The following is a 16,440-nucleotide window of genomic DNA, read 5'->3' on the forward strand; positions in this document are numbered from 1 at the left end:
GGTCTCTTAGGATCATCCACAGGTACCTATACTGTAGATAGGTCTTAGTCATCAGGTCTACTCCACTTCCTTGTTGCCTGCTTAGACTCTTGGCACTCTTAGGTGAGCAGACTTAGTCAGCCTGTGTTGCCCTAACATCTGGCATCAGCCAGTGCTGTGATGCTGTGAGTGTCATTCTTTGGTGTGGAGTTGGTACACACCTTCCTTATGGATCTGTGTAGCTGGCAAGCAATGTCATACAAGATGCCAACAGTTGCTGCAGCAGGAAGCTGATCCATGACCTTTTGCACCAAGGCAACAGTATAGAAATGTTTCTCTCCTGTGTCTACCAAATTTGTCAAGTACAGTGGCACATCATGGCAACAAACAATTGCAATGATGCTGTGGACACAATATTGGCTTGAGTTCACATGTCTTCTTTCCAGGTTAGCAGCTTTAAAAGATGCCTCACAGAAATCAAACACCACGTCTTCCTCAGATGCAGTTGGGCAAGATGGAGCACCAGGTCCTCCAGTGGCTGCAGCAGCAGTGGGTGACAATCTGCCCCTCACAGCTGCCCCTCACAAACCTACAGCAGACTGGCCTTGCAGCTCCTGCACATGGGATTGTGCTGCAGCTACCTCTCCCTCACTCAAGAAGAATTCAGAGGGGATAATGGCTGGGTCTTGGGCTATCTGAGCCATTTGACAGTGTCCAAATTGGGCATCAATATGGATGTTGGGGTTACTATACATACATAAGGTGAATGCACTGGCAGTAAGATATGAATGCTTACCTCTCTATATCTCCCCCCCACATTGATCGACAAAAACAAAGTGGGCAGAGAGCCTCTAGCTACAATAGCTGCCCATGACCATGTGGCACTGCAGCGAGTGAGGTATGATGAATCTGTTGGATTGTCTGCTGCTGCTGCAAACATGACAGCATGTCAAACCAAAGAATGGCCTCAGGAAACTGTTTTTCAAATGGTTTCAGGATGCAAGTTCAGTGGTGGTACAGCTGTGGACATGTGTTACGTGCCTTGTTTTGGATCTGGTACCCCTGAAGGCACAGTGTTGCAACAACTCCTTTGCACCAGCCAGAAAGAGACTGTGTTTGATGGTTGTTCTGGGACAAGAAAAAATCCAGCACAAGAACAGAAATGGCCAAGCATGGATGGAGCAGAGATGATAGGAAGTAGCCACAGAGGAGCAGTAGCTGGTGCAGCCATGGATAGCACATTTCTTGAGTACAGTGATAGATCATTACAGTTTGCACAACTAATGCCATTATCAGGGGGGAACTTGCTGCAGGAGTGGAAACGCACAAGACATGTCCAGTAGCTCAATTACTTGTGTGGAAATTTGAGGAGTTGAACATATACAATGACTTTTTTCTGCAGTTGTGGGAAGATGCTGCATCATCCACTGCAGGAGCCTCAGGCGGAACTCCATCAGTGGTTCTACCAAGGAGGGTATGAGAGCAGACCATGCAGTCCACCATTTGCTACACTTAGCTGCTCCTGAGACCACAGCTTTGACTCTTGATATATTACTTGATGCATTGCTCTCATTGTCAGTTTGCATGCAATGCCGGCATTTCTTTGGGGTGGTTTGGTGAGGGGATGCAAGGAATGGATCATTGGGTATCAGTGAGAAGAGGAGATCATGCAAGACAGATGGCATGAAAGCTGCATTGGCTGCAGCAGTAGGCCTAGGTGTGGGTGTGCCGTCTGAAGCTGTTCCTGTACTCTGTGGAGTAGCCATGGCAGTTGAACCCATCAGGGGGGCTGCTACCACACCCAAGTCAGCCAACTGATATCAGCAGAAATATGAGGATATACACTAACCAGGACCTCCTCTAGCAATGCATGTCATCTGTTGGTGCAGAGTTTGAGGGAGTGCTGATTCCAAAGGGGAGTTGCAGTGACTGGTATGTTCATGCTGAAGCACATCAACCATAGCAGCAGCAGTGTGTGCTGCTTCAGCGACCCTCTTTGATTGGCTGGGCCAGTGTTGTGGTTGTTGGGTCATAGAAGGGGTGGTCAAAAAGGACAGAAAATGATGGTTGGCAGTAGGGGGTATAGGAGGTATTGCATGGCCCCTCTTGCTCCAGTGGTTCATGGTGGTGGATGGGGCACAGAAGACATGAAGGGAATGCACCCTGCACTGCAGCTTCCATTTTTTTCTCACCTGGCATGTGAGCGCATGACTGAGATGCACCATGGTGTTTTTGTACACACACTGCAACACTGCACACCAGCTGTTGCCTAGGTGCAGTGGCAGCATGCACAGGGAAGCAAAATGAAGCACAGAGAGTTTCAGCATTCATTGATCAGTGCCCATGCAGATCTCTTGCATGGGCATGTGGCATACAGCAAGCCAAACAGAGAGTTCTGCAGTATGGGTGTGGAACACAAACTGATTCCAGCCATTTCAGCGCATGCTGCAGCTCCTCCAGCATTGAAAGATGATGCTACAGTGCACAGCAGGACTGTTGTATGCAGCATCATGGGCAGCCATTTCCAAGCGTTTGATGGAGTGGATGTAGATGTTGCATCCAGCAGCAATGGGACTTCAATGAGTGTTCCTCCCATGCTGTTCAATGTACGGGGAGCACAATGTTGCTGCTGCAACTGCTGCAACTCCAAGGGTGAGGTAAATTACATGGAGGCTGGAGGAGACTGTCTGGGGAATATAATCTCAATGTTGACCCAAGCCCTATTTCACCTATGTACCATATGGTCCTGCAGCCTACATACAACATGTGATGGTGCTTAGCTGGATTTTGCAAGTCCAAATAAAAGAAAATAAGTCATAAAGTTGGCAAGTTTGTATCCATGTCAGTTCGATGGCTACAAAGTCCCAGTTGTGGCTGCAGCCATACTGTGGGTGTATGGTGTATGGTGTATGGTGCTGCAGTTGGGGTGCCAGAACTGCTGCTGCTGTGGAGCTTGCTGCCTACCCAGTATGGTAATGCAGCAACAGCCATTACTGGCCAACATAAATGGCACATGGCTAAGGTGGAGCATGAAGAATTGGAGGCCTGCACATCCCACAGGGTGGTTGCAGCCCTCCAGTGGGTGATGGTGCATCCTGCTGCAGCTGAGATGGCAGACAAGCAGCTGCAACACATGTTCCTGCCTGGCTACCACTGTATTATAGCAACAGCCACTACTGGTGTACACAAATGGAGCATGGCTAGTGTGGACAAACAACAATTGGAGGGCCACCCATCCCCAGAGGGGGCTGCAGCCTTTTTGTTTCATAGCCTGAATCATGCTGCAGCCTATCAGCCAGGTGAGCTTTGTTTGCAGGCTGCAGCATGCTGCAGCCCATCTGCAATATGTGTAGCTGCCACATTGAGTGCTGCTTACCTGGGATTGCATTTGACTGAGAGCTGCAGCTGTGAAACACACATGGATCAGGCTGGGCTTCAGAAATTGGGGTTGCAGAGCCATCCATCCCTCACAGGGGCTGCTGCCACATTTTGTTCACATGCTGCAGCATAGTGCAGCCCACCCATGATATGCATAGCTGCCACATTGAGTCTGGCTAGCCCAGTACAGTATTCCACAGCAAGCTGCAGGTGTGATGCAGAACTGCAGAGCCATCCATCCCCCATGGGGGTGCAGCTGCATTTGTTTCTCATGCTGCAGCACAGCTGTCTTATGCATAGCTGCCACATTGGGTGCTGCTCCCCAGGTATTGTATGTCACTGGAACCTGCAGTTGTGAAGCACACATGGTTGAGGCAGGGCTTGAGAAGGAAGGCTTGCAGAGCCAGCCATTGCCCATGGAGGGTCCAGCCACAATTTGTTCACCTGCTGCAGCATGCTGCAGCCCAGCTGTGATATGCATAGCTGCTGCACTGGGTGGTCCTTGCCAGGTATTGTATTTCACTGGACCTACAGCTGTGAAACACACATGGATCAGCTTGAGCTTGACAAGTCAGGCTTGCAGAGCCATCCATCCCCCAAGGGGGCTGCAGCCCAATTTTATTTGCATGCTGCAGCCCAGCTGTGATATGCATAGCTGCTGCATTGCGTCTGGCTGGCCCAGTGCAGTATGTCACTGAGATCTGCAGGTGTGAACCAGAAGTTGAGTAGGCAGAGCTTGAGAAGTCCAGCTTGCAGAGCCATGCATCCCCCAAGGGGGCTGCAGCTGTATTTTGTTTGTTTACTGCAACATGCTGCAGCCCAGCTGTAATATGCTTAGCTGCCACATTGGGTGCTGCTCCCCAGGTATTGTATTTCACTGGAACCTGCAGTGAAACACACCTGGGTTAGGCAGGGCTTGAGATGGCAGACTTGCAGAGCCAGCCATTGCCCAAGGTGGCTGCACCCATATTTCATTCACATCCTGCATCCTGCTGCAGCTGACCTGCCATATGTGTAGCTGCTCCACTTCTTTCTGCAGGGCCAGTGCAGCATGGACATTGTAGCCAGTGCTGTGTACTACATAGCCAGTATTTATGTCTCACACCTGTAGGGTGATCCATCCCCCAACATGGCTGCAGCAGTATCTCATTGTGTGCTGCATCATCCTGCCAGTGAGCTGCAGCAGAGAACCCTGTGGTACAGTTCCATGCTTGCCTAATACTCCTTCACAACAGTAGCCAAAGCATGACATGCCTTCAAAGTAATGGGTTAGTCTAGAAGCCAATAGCATGTCTACACATTCCTGTTCATAGCTGCAGCTGTATTCAGTGCACATGATCAGGTGCTGCAACACCTGTGTTTTGGTTGCTGCAGCACGCTCCTACAAGGGTCCATGGAAGCAATTTATGAGCAGTTTCCGTGGACCCTGACACATAAAATGCTTCCACTCCCGTGGCAGTGCGCTTCCACAGCATTTGTCATCCACTGCTGCAGCAGTTGTCGCAAATCTAGTGCATTCCCTCTGGTTGTGCTGCAGGTCCGGGAACCTTCGTATACATGTACACATGCCTCGAACATGTCTTAAACGCCTGCTACAGTATGTGTACATGATCCCCTCATCCCTGACATGCAACGTTTGCTGTTTTCACGCATGAGCCAGCATGACCGCTGCAACATTGGCTGCAGCATACCCCTCCGCCGTGTTTTGGGCATGCGAGAAAAAGGGTCCTAATGGACCCTGTTAAAAGTTAGGGGGGTCTGGTGGTGATTCCTCCGAATAATCACGTGCTCCCCACGTATATTCCTCCCAATCAGTGACAACCCATGCTGGACGACCCTTCGGAGAGCATATAACAGCATGCACAGAAGAGGGAGGACTTCATATGAGGACAGGAGTCAGGATTATCTATTTGTTGTGTAAAGTGTACGTCATTTTATGGTCAGGTTTCAAGGGATATCTAGTGGCGGTGCTAGCATTCCTGAAATGGAAGGCATTTGGCGACGTTATAGTGTATCGTCACCGTCAACCAACGACACGATGGTTGCTATCAACCCCGTAAGGATACACCATTAATCCCACTTTATTTCTTACTGAACATGTACAGAATCACCACCCCTCCCTTTCAGAGGACTACGAGCCGGGCTCAACCTCCTCAACAGCACACGACTGGTCACTCCCCATCCGCATACAAGGCGCACACTTCGTCGACCCCTACAACCGTGTTCTCAACCTACGGGGTGTCAACCTCTCCGGCGCTTCTAAAACGTTTGTGCTCTCTCAACTACTATGTATCAGCTCCTGACGGAAGGCAGGCCTGGGGATCACGACCCCGCCCACTTCCTGGATGAGAACCACTGGAGAGGAGTGAGCTTTGTCGGAAGACCCTTTCCTCTCGAACAGGCGGATGAGCATCTCGCGAGATTGAGACGGTGGGGGCTGACGTTTGGTGTGTTCCCCCTTTCTACCAAGACTAGGCTGACCAGCGTAGTGAGGCTCAACGTGACATGGGAAGCGATCGAGCACTCTGCTCCGTGCGTCCCCACTCCCTCCGTCTGATGTATCGCTCTAACACATAGCAGAGGAGAATATGACCATGACTATCTGACATACCTTTATTCCCTCCTCTCAAAGTTCCCCGCCTACGGGCTCGTGGCCTTTGTCTCGATGCACCAGGATGTCTTTTCCCGCTTTTCCGGCGGCTCAGGAGCCCCAGCATGGACGCTTACGAGCGTAGGGTTAGATTTGGACGCACTAGAGGAAACGGGGGCAGCGTATTTGGAAGGTGTGAGGCATCCGGGCAAGTCGGAGGAGGATAGAGGTACTTGGCCTACGGGGTATCAGAAGCTTGCGGCGGCGACAATGAAGTACGTTTTCTCATACCTCACACCTTCTCTACCGGTGCTTAAGCAGAGACCAGCACCCTCTTCTGGGCTGGTGATACCTTCGCTTCGAAGCTGAAAGTCCAGTGGCAAGGAAAGGAGGTAGGCGCACAACAGTTCCTCCAAGACAGGTTTCTCGCTGCCTGGGAAGTGCTCGTCCAACGACTCGCTCCCCTCCCCGCCGTGGTCGGGTTCCAAGTATATGCATCCCTCCTTCCATTCCAGGAAGTCTACTAATACGTACACAGATGATGAACGAGCCCCACAGCGGGTACGTGGAGAACCACATACATACATGGGACTACAACACCGACCTACACCTGTGGGCGTTCCCCACCCCTCTCCAGTCAATGGCGCTAGGCGCCGGCCACCCCCAGCGGGTAGCATACTACACCCGTTCCTTCCCTTTCCCCACCCGGCAGAGCGGGTCGAAGCTTATCAATCCGAAGGGGAGGAAATGTTGGCGCGAGGATGGGCCGACGGAGGGCAGGTGTGTGTGGGAGATGCACGGTGTCTGGGGCTGGGAGCGAGGGAGGGGGGAAGCAGTTGCATTAAGGGAAAACTATTTCATGTGGCATCCGACTACTGATAAAATGGTCGGTCTTCTCTCCGTTTCCGCCACTTTGTTGCGAGTACTGACGGGGGCTGAATGGCGCAGGTGGAGTGGTACGAAGATTTCTACTTCCCGTTTGCGAAGCGCTGGTCGGAGAGGATGCACGCCCTTTCCGGAGGGGAGAAGCTCATATTCCTCGAGCCGATACCTAACGAGGTGCGTCCCCCCATCCTATCCTCCCACCGTTCTACAACCCCTCCAACTCGAACAGTATGCTCAACTGATGGTCATAGTTCTGCCCTCCCTGGCCGGAAGAGTTCAGGCCCAAAAACTTTGTCTACGCACCACATTGGTACGACCTTAATGCGCTCTTCAAAAAACAATTCGGGAACGTGAGCGTAAACGTGCAAGGCTTATCCCGGGTTCGTTCCCTCCTCCACCCCCTACATGCCGCTGACTCTTTTGAAGGGGATGTTCCTCCTCAAAGCTCTTTACTGGGGGGACAAAGGCGCGAAAGAGAACTATGCTATGCAGCTCCGGAATGTCGTCGATTCTGTCTCTGCTGCTGGGGAACGGCCTGTGGTGGTGGGCGAGTGTGGGGTACCCATGGATATGAAGTGCGTCTTTCTTCGTATTTGGCTTCTTGCTTCACGAGGTCTGTTGTTTGATTGTTGGATAGATTTGCGGTCGTTCTGTGCTTCCGAACTTTCGTTGTTCCCTTGTCCGATACGTCCGCATAACCCACATGTTTCACATCTATCTCTTTGTTCAGCTAAACAAATGCTAACAAGAGTCACAGCAACGCTCATGCGTTCAAAACCGGCGACTTCACCTGGCAATCCCGGATGCTCGATGCCCTCATCTCAGGGCTGGACAGCGCCCGAGCGAGCTTTACGTACGTGCCTTTCCTGTCCTTCCACTTCCCACCGCCTTCCTTCCCATGTCGATGCGAGAGCTAACCCCTGGCAGGCTATGGAACTACAATCCCGGAAACACGGACGCCCAGGGTGATAGGTGGAACGGAGAGAACTTCTCCTTCTACACTCTTTCCGCCCGCGCTCTCTCTTCTTCCTCCGAATTCAAGGATTCAGCGCTAGCGCAGACCAATCCCGAACTAGACGACGGCGGACGGGTGCTGTCCTCACTCGTCAGGCCCTACCCGGCCAAAGTCGCCGGAATCCCTCTGTCGTACAGCTATTCCACCAGCACGGGAGTGTTCGAGCTCACGTACGCCTCGCCTGCGCATGCGGGCGCGGAGCTGGATCTGGGACGTGGGAGGGACGGATGGGTACCGCTCGATCACCCCGCAATAATGGCACGGGAAACGGAGATATTCCTCCCTCTTCTCCTTACCCAAGGAAGGGAAGTGAAAGTCGAAGGAGCGTGGAAGTGGGTGTACAGCGAGGAGAGACAGACGCTGTATGTCCTCCAGGAGACTACGGGGGAGGCGAGGGCATGGAACGTCAAGGTTAGAGTGAGGCCCGCTTTGACAGTAAGGCAAGAGGGGGAGTGGACTTGGGTTTGGGCGCTGTTAGGCGTGCTGTTGGGAGTGGGTGTTTGGTTCCTTATCCGGTAGGTGGTCTGCACAGAGGTCGCGATAGAGCGGCGATTAGTCACGATATACGCGCACATTACATACAGTTTTGAGATGGTAGACTAAATTTTACATCACGACTTTTTTTTCGAAGAAGGAAAATAGACTCTACTGCATATACCTACCTTTTCATGAGGCCTAGCGCCGGACGGCAAATAGCTCACTCGACACCGTATTGGACTAATAAGAGTTCCCAACGACCTTTTCCCTCAATTCCCACGCCCAGGCTAACAACCCCTCCTGCCATCCTTTAACCCTGATGTTCCCCATCAGCCTCGTCGTTGCCCAAAAAGCCACAAGGCCGGCGGTGATGCCCAAAGAGAGGCAGAAGGTCACTGCGAGGGCTGCTAGGAGGAAAAGTGAGGCGAGGGAGAGGATGATACCGAGGATGAGAAGAGCGAAGAGGATTGATGTGGAGAGGAGGAAGCCCCCGGTGAGGAGGGCGAAGGAGGTGAAGAGGAGGACGGGGAGGAACGAGAGGATGCAGAAGATGCCGAGGAACACCTGGGATGGTTAGCATATATGACCAGTGCAGGGAGATAGGAACATACAGCGATCACAGGATGGCGTTCCCACATATAAGCAGCATACTCCCGGGTAGGCTTGAACACTCTGTCCTCTAGCCTGCGTCTTCGTCAGCTACACCCTGAAAGAAGCAGGAAATGCGAACTTGGAAGCGTGTGCCCTGACGTCATCTGCTGCTTGTTGGAACATGCCTTGGAGGTTGGACTGTGCTTGGTCCATGATGGCTGGTTTCTTTTCGTAGGAAGAGGAGGAATCCATGGCTGGTTGAGGTGGTGGTTGATTGTGATGTGGTGTTGACGTTGGGAGAAGACGGACGCAGGAAGGGACGTGCCGAACAAGAAGGTCGTGGCTGTGTGTGGAGGCATGTGAATGTCCTCACGTCACGTTCTTGTGGTTGTTTGACAGGCCAGCCTTCTGTGTGCTACGAGCATATTAATGGGAGTCTTTGTGCAGTTGATGTAGCTCGATAAGTTGCTCGCATTAATATTGTGAGACAGGAGGGTAAGGTCGTTGTCACTATCATTGTCGGCGTTGATGTCACAGAAACCAAGTTTTCTTCAAAGTCCGACACACACTAATCTAATTGCCGACATCATAACAAGACGGGGATCTGATCTGAGTTTCGTGACAGTTACTCTGCGGATGCGCAGAGTGCAGAGCGCAGAGCTTACATAATCCACAATATTTGCTCCCATGGCGGCCGAGCCAGTAATATCGCAGCCCAGTACCCGAAGGGCTATGATGATTAATATATTAATATTGTCTGTAACAATCATTAATATTGTTGCCCATCCATGCAATGCCTGCAAACTCCTCTTGCTTTATAAAATTTTGTCTCCTAATCTTATACCAAGGCATTATATATGTCAGTGCTAGCTTGGAAACACAGTTGACCTGCTGTGCCAACTCAAAACACCACTATAAACTAAAGCCTCTGCTTTAACCTCAATGCTTGTGCAGTTAGCAGCATATGCTCTCATTCACCCATTTATCCTTGGCAAAATGCAAGCACAGGCTGCTGTTTGGGTTCAACAAGCTGGAAAAGTCTTTTGATGATCTCCATCAATAAAGAAGCATGGTTGCCTGCTTTCCATAGTGTGGGGATCAGCACCACTCTTTTTTTTCTCCTTTTCTCCTTGTCATCTTCCTGCACCAGCTTCAGCATCTCTCATCCCATCCACACCAGCTTCAGCACCTTTTCCTGTTCTGCAGCAATGACACCCTGATCTATTGACTCAACCATTGCAGTGTCTGAGGTGGTTTGCATCATCCAGGACTGATTGCCTTCCAAGAACTTGAAGCTCCCAACAACTGTCTTCTGTGAACAATGCAGCAAGGGAACAACATATCCTTTCAAGGTCTGCATGAACTCCAAGAGTAACATCGAGGAGAACTATGGTCATGTGTACATGCTAGTCAGTGGCTTGAATAGTTACTACTCTATCTTGAGCTAACATTCTATATAGTGTCTCAATCACAAAAACCCTAACACCAGAAAGTTGAAGGGTAAACTTCTGTGGGTCACCAATCCACTGCACCCAGATGACTGCAAAGCACTTCGACACAGCATGACAGATACCTGTCCCAACTGGAGTTCCAGTCCACCACCCAATGATGTCCCACACAAGTGTGTATGCTTTGAAAAAGACTTGTTGGGCAAGCATTACCACAAGTGCAGGGCTTGTGGTAGTGGTAGGGGTTCCTCTGCATGCAAGAAGTCTTTTTGGTGCAAGAATGCTGTCAGTCATTGAAGATGTGCGATCAATGGGGAAAGGAGGTTGGCTGCTTGTCACATGGGTGGCTGATAGGCTTGGAGAGTGTAACCGGTGATCAAGAGGAGACAGACAAGGAGTTGAGTGATGGAGAGCACTTCTCAGGGACACAAGGGCAGGACTCATGCCTCACTCCCCAAAATACACAAGCTTCTCATGGTACCTCAAGCATTGGCTGATGTCCCTGGGATGGCTACATGGAATGGCAGGAGATGCAACAAAAGGCTCAGGAATCCCAAAAGAAGGCAGCATGCAAACAAGCAGAGCTGGTAGCTTGTTTATTCACATTGGTGTTATTCAAGGTAAGCATTATCCCTTTCCTTTACTTATTTAGGTGCTAAAACAAGTTCCTAGCCTGATTCCAAGAAGATGATTTATAAGGTCTCTACTGAGGAGGCTGATATGGGTGTACTTGTTACTTGCATCCATAGCTGGCCTGAGTGTGTCTTGAACCACATCTTCCCGAATGGCAATGACCTGGAGGATGAAGTTCTCTTCTTTGACCCAAGTATGAACAGTTGGGCATCATACAACTGTATGCTGTATTGAACAGTTCAGCATGACAAGAAACTTCTTTGCCATCTCCTGGGCATGCTGGCAGACTTGCCTGAGGTCCAGGAAGAGGTCAGAGACCTCATTCTTCCGACTTTCCATGATCAAAGGTGAAGAGCTGCCCTTCTCAACCCCTTGCCTCTGATAACACTGCAACTGCCCATCTCCTCTGCACATCTACCACAACATCAGCAGATGCAGCACCAGCAGACTCCGCAGAAGCTTACATTCCCAGTATCCCAAAAGCACCCTAAATCTTCCCCAATTGTAGATATTGACCTCACTTGATTATCAAGCCCCAAGGATGACAGGGAGAGGTTGCTGGCTTCTGCTTGCCCTCCTTCCTCCACATCCCAGCCCAATTTCAACTTGCTGAACGATGCTGCCATGTTCTCATACATTGAAGCATCCTCCAACCCTCCCTCATCCTCACCCATCCATGTGCTGAAGGTTCTGCAGAAGAAGCCACTCTGGCCTGGCAACTGCACATTTGGGGACATCTGCAGGGAAATGGCAGTGATCAAAAAGATGATACATGACGAGAACAAGGGCTTCAACACAGCTTTCTATGAAGTGTACCAGTTCAACGCCCCTTATGGGACTTGGGCCATGCATACCAGCTGGATTTGCAACCCATTGCTTGAGAAACTAATCAAGCAGTACAAGAAGCAACTGGATTCTGCTTGGAAAGAGTTCATGAAAGCTGCAAGGCATACAGTCCACCCGTCCTAGTAGTATCCCCTAGCTACTGTTGTTTATTGTCAATATAGTCCACCATTAATGTGTCATATAATGCTGATGCCTTGGACACCATTTTTGGAATGAATGTAATTAGTTGGCTACAGGTCTACCAGGCCAAATACAGCATAGTTGCCCTAGTGGACAAGTTAAAAAAATGAGTGGACAAGTGGGAGGTTCCTTGCAAGGTTCATTGCAGGGGAGATTGTCTCGAGTATTTATGTACATACTCAAGCCGTCCCATATACAACAAGTGCAGTGAGCAGTCCTGCCCAGCCCATTCCTTTGGCCTCCATCTCCTGCTGTACCTGCCTACAAGCTGCATCGCATGCAGCTGCTCAGATCGCCTCAGAGGACAGGTCCATGCATTGGTTGAGGGGAGTCTGGTTCGACAAGTGCACAGGCACATGCAAACCCACTGCGCCATTGGATATTGCATGTGATGCAATGTCCAAGCCCTTGGAGACATGCAGTGTCCCATAGTAAGGGGGGATGTGGTACTTGTGTGAGCCATAGCTGGGTGGGGAGACCTCAGATCCACCATTGCCTCTCATTAGGTTAACTCTGTCAATGTCTATCATGTGATTGATATCAGTACCCAAGGGAATACCAATGGGATGAGAGGTGCTGAAGCTGGTGTGGGTGGGGTGGGTGGGGTGGAGGGATGAATAAAGAGGAGGAGTAGTGGTCTCCCTGCTATCCACATTGCCCCTGCCCTCTGCTTCTGAGAAGTGGATGCAGCCACCTCCAGTGCCAGATGTAGTAGTGTTGGAGTTGGAAGTGAGAGGCTGGAAGTTGCTTGTGCCACCTCCGGTACCAGAGGTAGTAGTGTTGGAGTTGGAAGTCAGAGACTGGAAGTTGCCTGTGCCACCTCTGGTACCACCCCCTTGAGCATCCAGGTGGCTGGTTGGCTTCAAGATAGCACTTGATCTGACAAGACCAGCTTCTACAATGAATTCAGACACCAATCCACTTGCACCAACCCCATAGGACATACTAAAATGGGCTACAGCTGATCTGTAGCCCCTGTGAGCATGAGTGTGAGGTTTAATTGTCTCCATTGCGGGTTCAGCCATCCAACCCATTGCAGCAATTGGCCTGATAAGGGACTCAGGATGTGAGGTACTTGGTTTAGTCATTATCATGCTTACTTGAATGGATGATGAGCCTTCAGTTGCATGTTCTTGGAAGTTTGGTTTGCAAAGGCAAGAATCAAGGTGATTATTGAGTACAGAGTTGAGTACAGAGTTGAGGAAAGGGGTTGAGGCAATGAATAAGACTGATTTGGTCATTGCCTCTACTGGTGCCTGAAACAGTCCATGCCAAGCACTGTTCAGTGGGCACATATTGTTCATTGCCCATACATTGTTGTCATCATCATCAACAACAATACCTTCTGCTCATTGTCCTCACCTATGCTAGCTGGCAATCCAAGATATTTGACTACTACTATCACTCATGTCTCACCCAACCTGGCAAGGTCGACCTCTGACATCTTCCCAATAGGCGGCTGCACAATCTATGCTGTGCCAGCAGCAGTGGCCTCATGCCCTGCCTGATGACTTTACTGCCCACCCATCTTCTCTGCACTTGCTCGATGAGCATAATTCTGGGCCTCAAGGGGGCCTTGAGCCAAGCAAAGGTGCGATTCCGGTCTATCTGCTCCCATGCCCCTGTCCTTTACTCCTGTAACTCTGCAGGCTACACTTGCATTTCTCTCCTCCTCTCTTTCCTCCCTAACCACCATGGTTATGAGTTCATCTCCCCCTCCTTCCCCTTTATCCTACCATACTGTGCCATCCAACCCTATGGTGTCATCCCAAGATAACCTTCAACTTGTCAGCTCTGAAAAGAATGCGATTTTGGATGAGAACCTCTTGCACAAGACAGGCAGGGGGTTGCTCTTGATCATTACCTCTGTCCCCCAGGACAAAGGTAAAGGCAAGCATAAGGATATGTATGCATTGGAAGTGGTTGCTGGCAAGGGCAGCTTGTCAAAGATTATGGATCAGGCTGTGCTCAAGGAGGCGCTTGTCAACATCATTGAGCATGTGCAGATCAAGGCAGGGGGGGAAGTCCTTGTGAATGGGTACTCTCTTGTTGACTGGCTGAGGCATGGAGGTCTGCCCAAGGTGAGTGTTGGATTTGCAAGTGAGAGGCTGGTAGCACATACAGCCTACTGATCACTCTGAAGAACCTTGAGGACCATGTCACGGTCCATCAGGCAGCACTGCAAGATCTGGCACTAGTTGATGAGAATGATGAGGACATCCCTGTAGCCATCCCCACTGCCGTCCCCACTCCCATCCCCACTGTCAAACCCATGGCCAAACCCACCCCCACTGCAGTCCCAACCAAATGTCCTTGTCTTCTGGGTTCAGCCCTCACTGGCCCTATGGTTGAGGGACTTGAAGTCAAATGCACACCTCCTCATGATCTTGGTAAGCTACGTGAAGAAGAGTTTCAGAAGGAGCTCAACCACATCATGCTGCCTGCCTTCATGATAGGGAGGTTGCTCAAGGAGGTTGATATTGCACTGGAAGAGGAATGGAGTGAGGCCAAGGTTCATGTCTGTCATTTGGCCCAACACAATGAGGTGTGGACCTCGCATGTGGAAATGGGCAGGAAGTATCAGCAGGAGTTGTACAACACTAGCCAGTCCCAGTCCCAGTCTGCTGCCCCTGCACCCCAGCCTTCTGACACTGCCCCCAAGACTGACACCCAGCCTGCTGCGGGACCATATGGGAGTCAGCCTGCCATTGACCCCAGTAGCAGCCACAAGCACAAGCTGAAGCCCCTTTAAGCCCCACCTTAAAAGACTGTGGAGCAAGATAGGTCCTAAGATTAGATTGTTAACTGGCAAGTTCATATTTGCCAGTAACACTGTAATGGCTAACATCTGCTCTCAGAGAAGATTGGGGTGGATATCATGGAGCACTTGACAGAGGGTGGCATAGATCAGGCATTGAACTTGTGAATGTTTGCTGTGTTTCTGGAAAGAGTGTCTGTCTGTAGGTAGAAAGCATGCTGTAGGAGTTGTGTTACCCATGCAATGCATTAAGTACCTGTTATCTCCCCATTTCCAACTCCAACAGCATCTCTGGTACCGGAGGTGACTCCATTGACTCCCAGTCTCTCACTTTGAACTCCAACACTACTACCTCTGGTGCCAGAGGTTGCACAGTTGACTTCCAGTCTCTCACTTCCAACTCCATTTGATTTCTAACTACTTCAAAACCTACAACAGCATTGCAATAATAGTGGGTACAGAAAATGGTATCCTATAATAGCAACCTCATTGGGATGAGGTGTGGAAAGTGACCAGTGCGCTGCAGTTTCTGGACAGTATGCTCATTGCAAACCATGAAGACCTCATCTAGAAAAAACTTTTAGCATACTGCAGTCATCTCACAGATGAGTCCGGCAAATGGATGGACCCAAGAGTTCATTTGCTCACAGACCGATGAGTTGAAACACCATTTATTGGGGCTGGAGGCCATGTACAGTTCCTGATAGTTGGCTGGATTGCAGTGCATATTGCAATATGGATTGTTGCTAAGCTGATGTTTTGTTCTCCAGTGGAAAGTATCCACAACAAGCATTGTATGCTTGAAATGCTCGTGAACATCTGTGGATCGATTTGCCAGATGGCAACAAAGGTTGCAATTATTATCAAAATACAAGATGTCAGGCATTGACGCCTTGGTTGGGAATGTTTGCATAATAAAGTCCTGTACACATGAGAAGGAAGCCTGGAGCATGAAAGAGATTACCTACAATGATAGAACCTAGTGCCTCAGCACCATAAAAGGTGCCACAAGCCACTATGATCCAGGCATGGGCAAACAATTAATTGTTCATTGTGAATGTGATTTCAACCAAATTGCACTTGCAGGACACATTCCTTCTTCTCCTTCTTGGGTAGGTCTTTGAGCTTGATGAGCTGGTCGACGATGCTGTCCTCCATGTCCACCTCTACAATGGCTTGCTCATCCTGAGGTTGTTCATTGATAATGTCGGAAAACTGATCAACATCAGCTTTGTCCCACAATGGCCCCTGGCCATAGTAACATCCTACCCTGCTGGTGGATGCATCTACTATGACAAAGATGGGGATCCCATTTTTGGGATTGATAGGCTTCAGCACCAGGTAGTCTGTAGCCAGGAAAAGAATCTTCTTGAAACAAGTTTCATGCATAGGAGTTACATCATAACTCCTATTTTGGTGTGTCAACAAGGACAACAGCCCAGTGTATTTAGCTACATCTGGGAAATATGGTGCCAGATAGGTCACCATGCTGAGGAAGCACTGCATTCCTTGGGCATCCTTCGGGAACTTTGCATTCTGGATGACGGACATCTTGTCATCATCTGCGTAGACACCCTCATCCATGATCTTGTGTCCAAGACACTCAATCCTGGGAGACAGCAAGTCAACCTTGTCTGCAGACAAGTAAAGCTTCTCTTTT

General features: G+C 50.0%; 7 protein-coding genes across 7 annotated transcripts; 2 read left to right on the plus strand and 5 right to left on the minus strand.

Moving 5' to 3' along the window:
• Nucleotides 1-209: 209 nt before the first annotated feature.
• On the minus strand, nt 210-452 carry DACRYDRAFT_43002 (uncharacterized protein; the record flags this gene model as incomplete). The annotated part of the gene is made up of 1 exon (XM_040774529.1): nt 210-452. A coding segment is annotated over one exon (243 nt), but the record flags the coding sequence as incomplete, so codon positions are not given.
• A 4,943-nt stretch (nt 453-5,395) lies between these two features.
• DACRYDRAFT_108102 (glycoside hydrolase family 5 protein) lies at nt 5,396-8,366 on the plus strand (the record flags this gene model as incomplete). Its single annotated transcript, XM_040768590.1, has 11 exons — nt 5,396-5,413; nt 5,463-5,623; nt 5,671-5,889; nt 5,938-6,222; nt 6,276-6,435; nt 6,486-6,833; nt 6,896-7,006; nt 7,084-7,212; nt 7,259-7,407; nt 7,590-7,685; nt 7,760-8,366. 11 exons carry the CDS (start codon nt 5,396-5,398, stop codon nt 8,364-8,366), a joined length of 2,283 nt encoding a protein of 760 aa, XP_040628456.1.
• A 198-nt stretch (nt 8,367-8,564) lies between these two features.
• On the minus strand, nt 8,565-9,167 carry DACRYDRAFT_108103 (uncharacterized protein; the record flags this gene model as incomplete). Its single annotated transcript, XM_040768591.1, has 3 exons — nt 8,565-8,888; nt 8,936-9,008; nt 9,055-9,167. The coding sequence occupies 3 exons, from the start codon at nt 9,165-9,167 to the stop codon at nt 8,565-8,567; spliced, it is 510 nt and encodes a 169-aa protein (XP_040628457.1).
• Nucleotides 9,168-12,309: 3,142 nt separating this feature from the next.
• On the minus strand, nt 12,310-12,966 carry DACRYDRAFT_16222 (uncharacterized protein; the record flags this gene model as incomplete). Its single annotated transcript, XM_040771176.1, has 1 exon — nt 12,310-12,966. The coding sequence occupies one exon, from the start codon at nt 12,964-12,966 to the stop codon at nt 12,310-12,312; it is 657 nt and encodes a 218-aa protein (XP_040628458.1).
• A 672-nt stretch (nt 12,967-13,638) lies between these two features.
• DACRYDRAFT_16223 (uncharacterized protein) lies at nt 13,639-14,774 on the plus strand (the record flags this gene model as incomplete). Its single annotated transcript, XM_040771177.1, has 2 exons — nt 13,639-14,103; nt 14,196-14,774. 2 exons carry the CDS (start codon nt 13,639-13,641, stop codon nt 14,772-14,774), a joined length of 1,044 nt encoding a protein of 347 aa, XP_040628459.1.
• A 586-nt stretch (nt 14,775-15,360) lies between these two features.
• Nucleotides 15,361-15,666, minus strand: DACRYDRAFT_52977 (uncharacterized protein; the record flags this gene model as incomplete). Its single annotated transcript, XM_040775142.1, has 1 exon — nt 15,361-15,666. The coding sequence occupies one exon, from the start codon at nt 15,664-15,666 to the stop codon at nt 15,361-15,363; it is 306 nt and encodes a 101-aa protein (XP_040628460.1).
• A 179-nt stretch (nt 15,667-15,845) lies between these two features.
• On the minus strand, nt 15,846-16,364 carry DACRYDRAFT_108105 (uncharacterized protein; the record flags this gene model as incomplete). The annotated part of the gene is made up of 2 exons (XM_040768592.1): nt 15,846-15,995; nt 16,050-16,364. 2 exons carry the CDS (start codon nt 16,362-16,364, stop codon nt 15,846-15,848), a joined length of 465 nt encoding a protein of 154 aa, XP_040628461.1.
• Between the last annotated feature and the right edge of the window lie 76 nt (nt 16,365-16,440).

Source organism: Dacryopinax primogenitus, assembly GCF_000292625.1.
Source record: "Dacryopinax primogenitus strain DJM-731 SS1 chromosome Unknown DACRYscaffold_10, whole genome shotgun sequence".
NCBI lineage: Eukaryota > Fungi > Basidiomycota > Dacrymycetes > Dacrymycetales > Dacrymycetaceae > Dacryopinax > Dacryopinax primogenitus.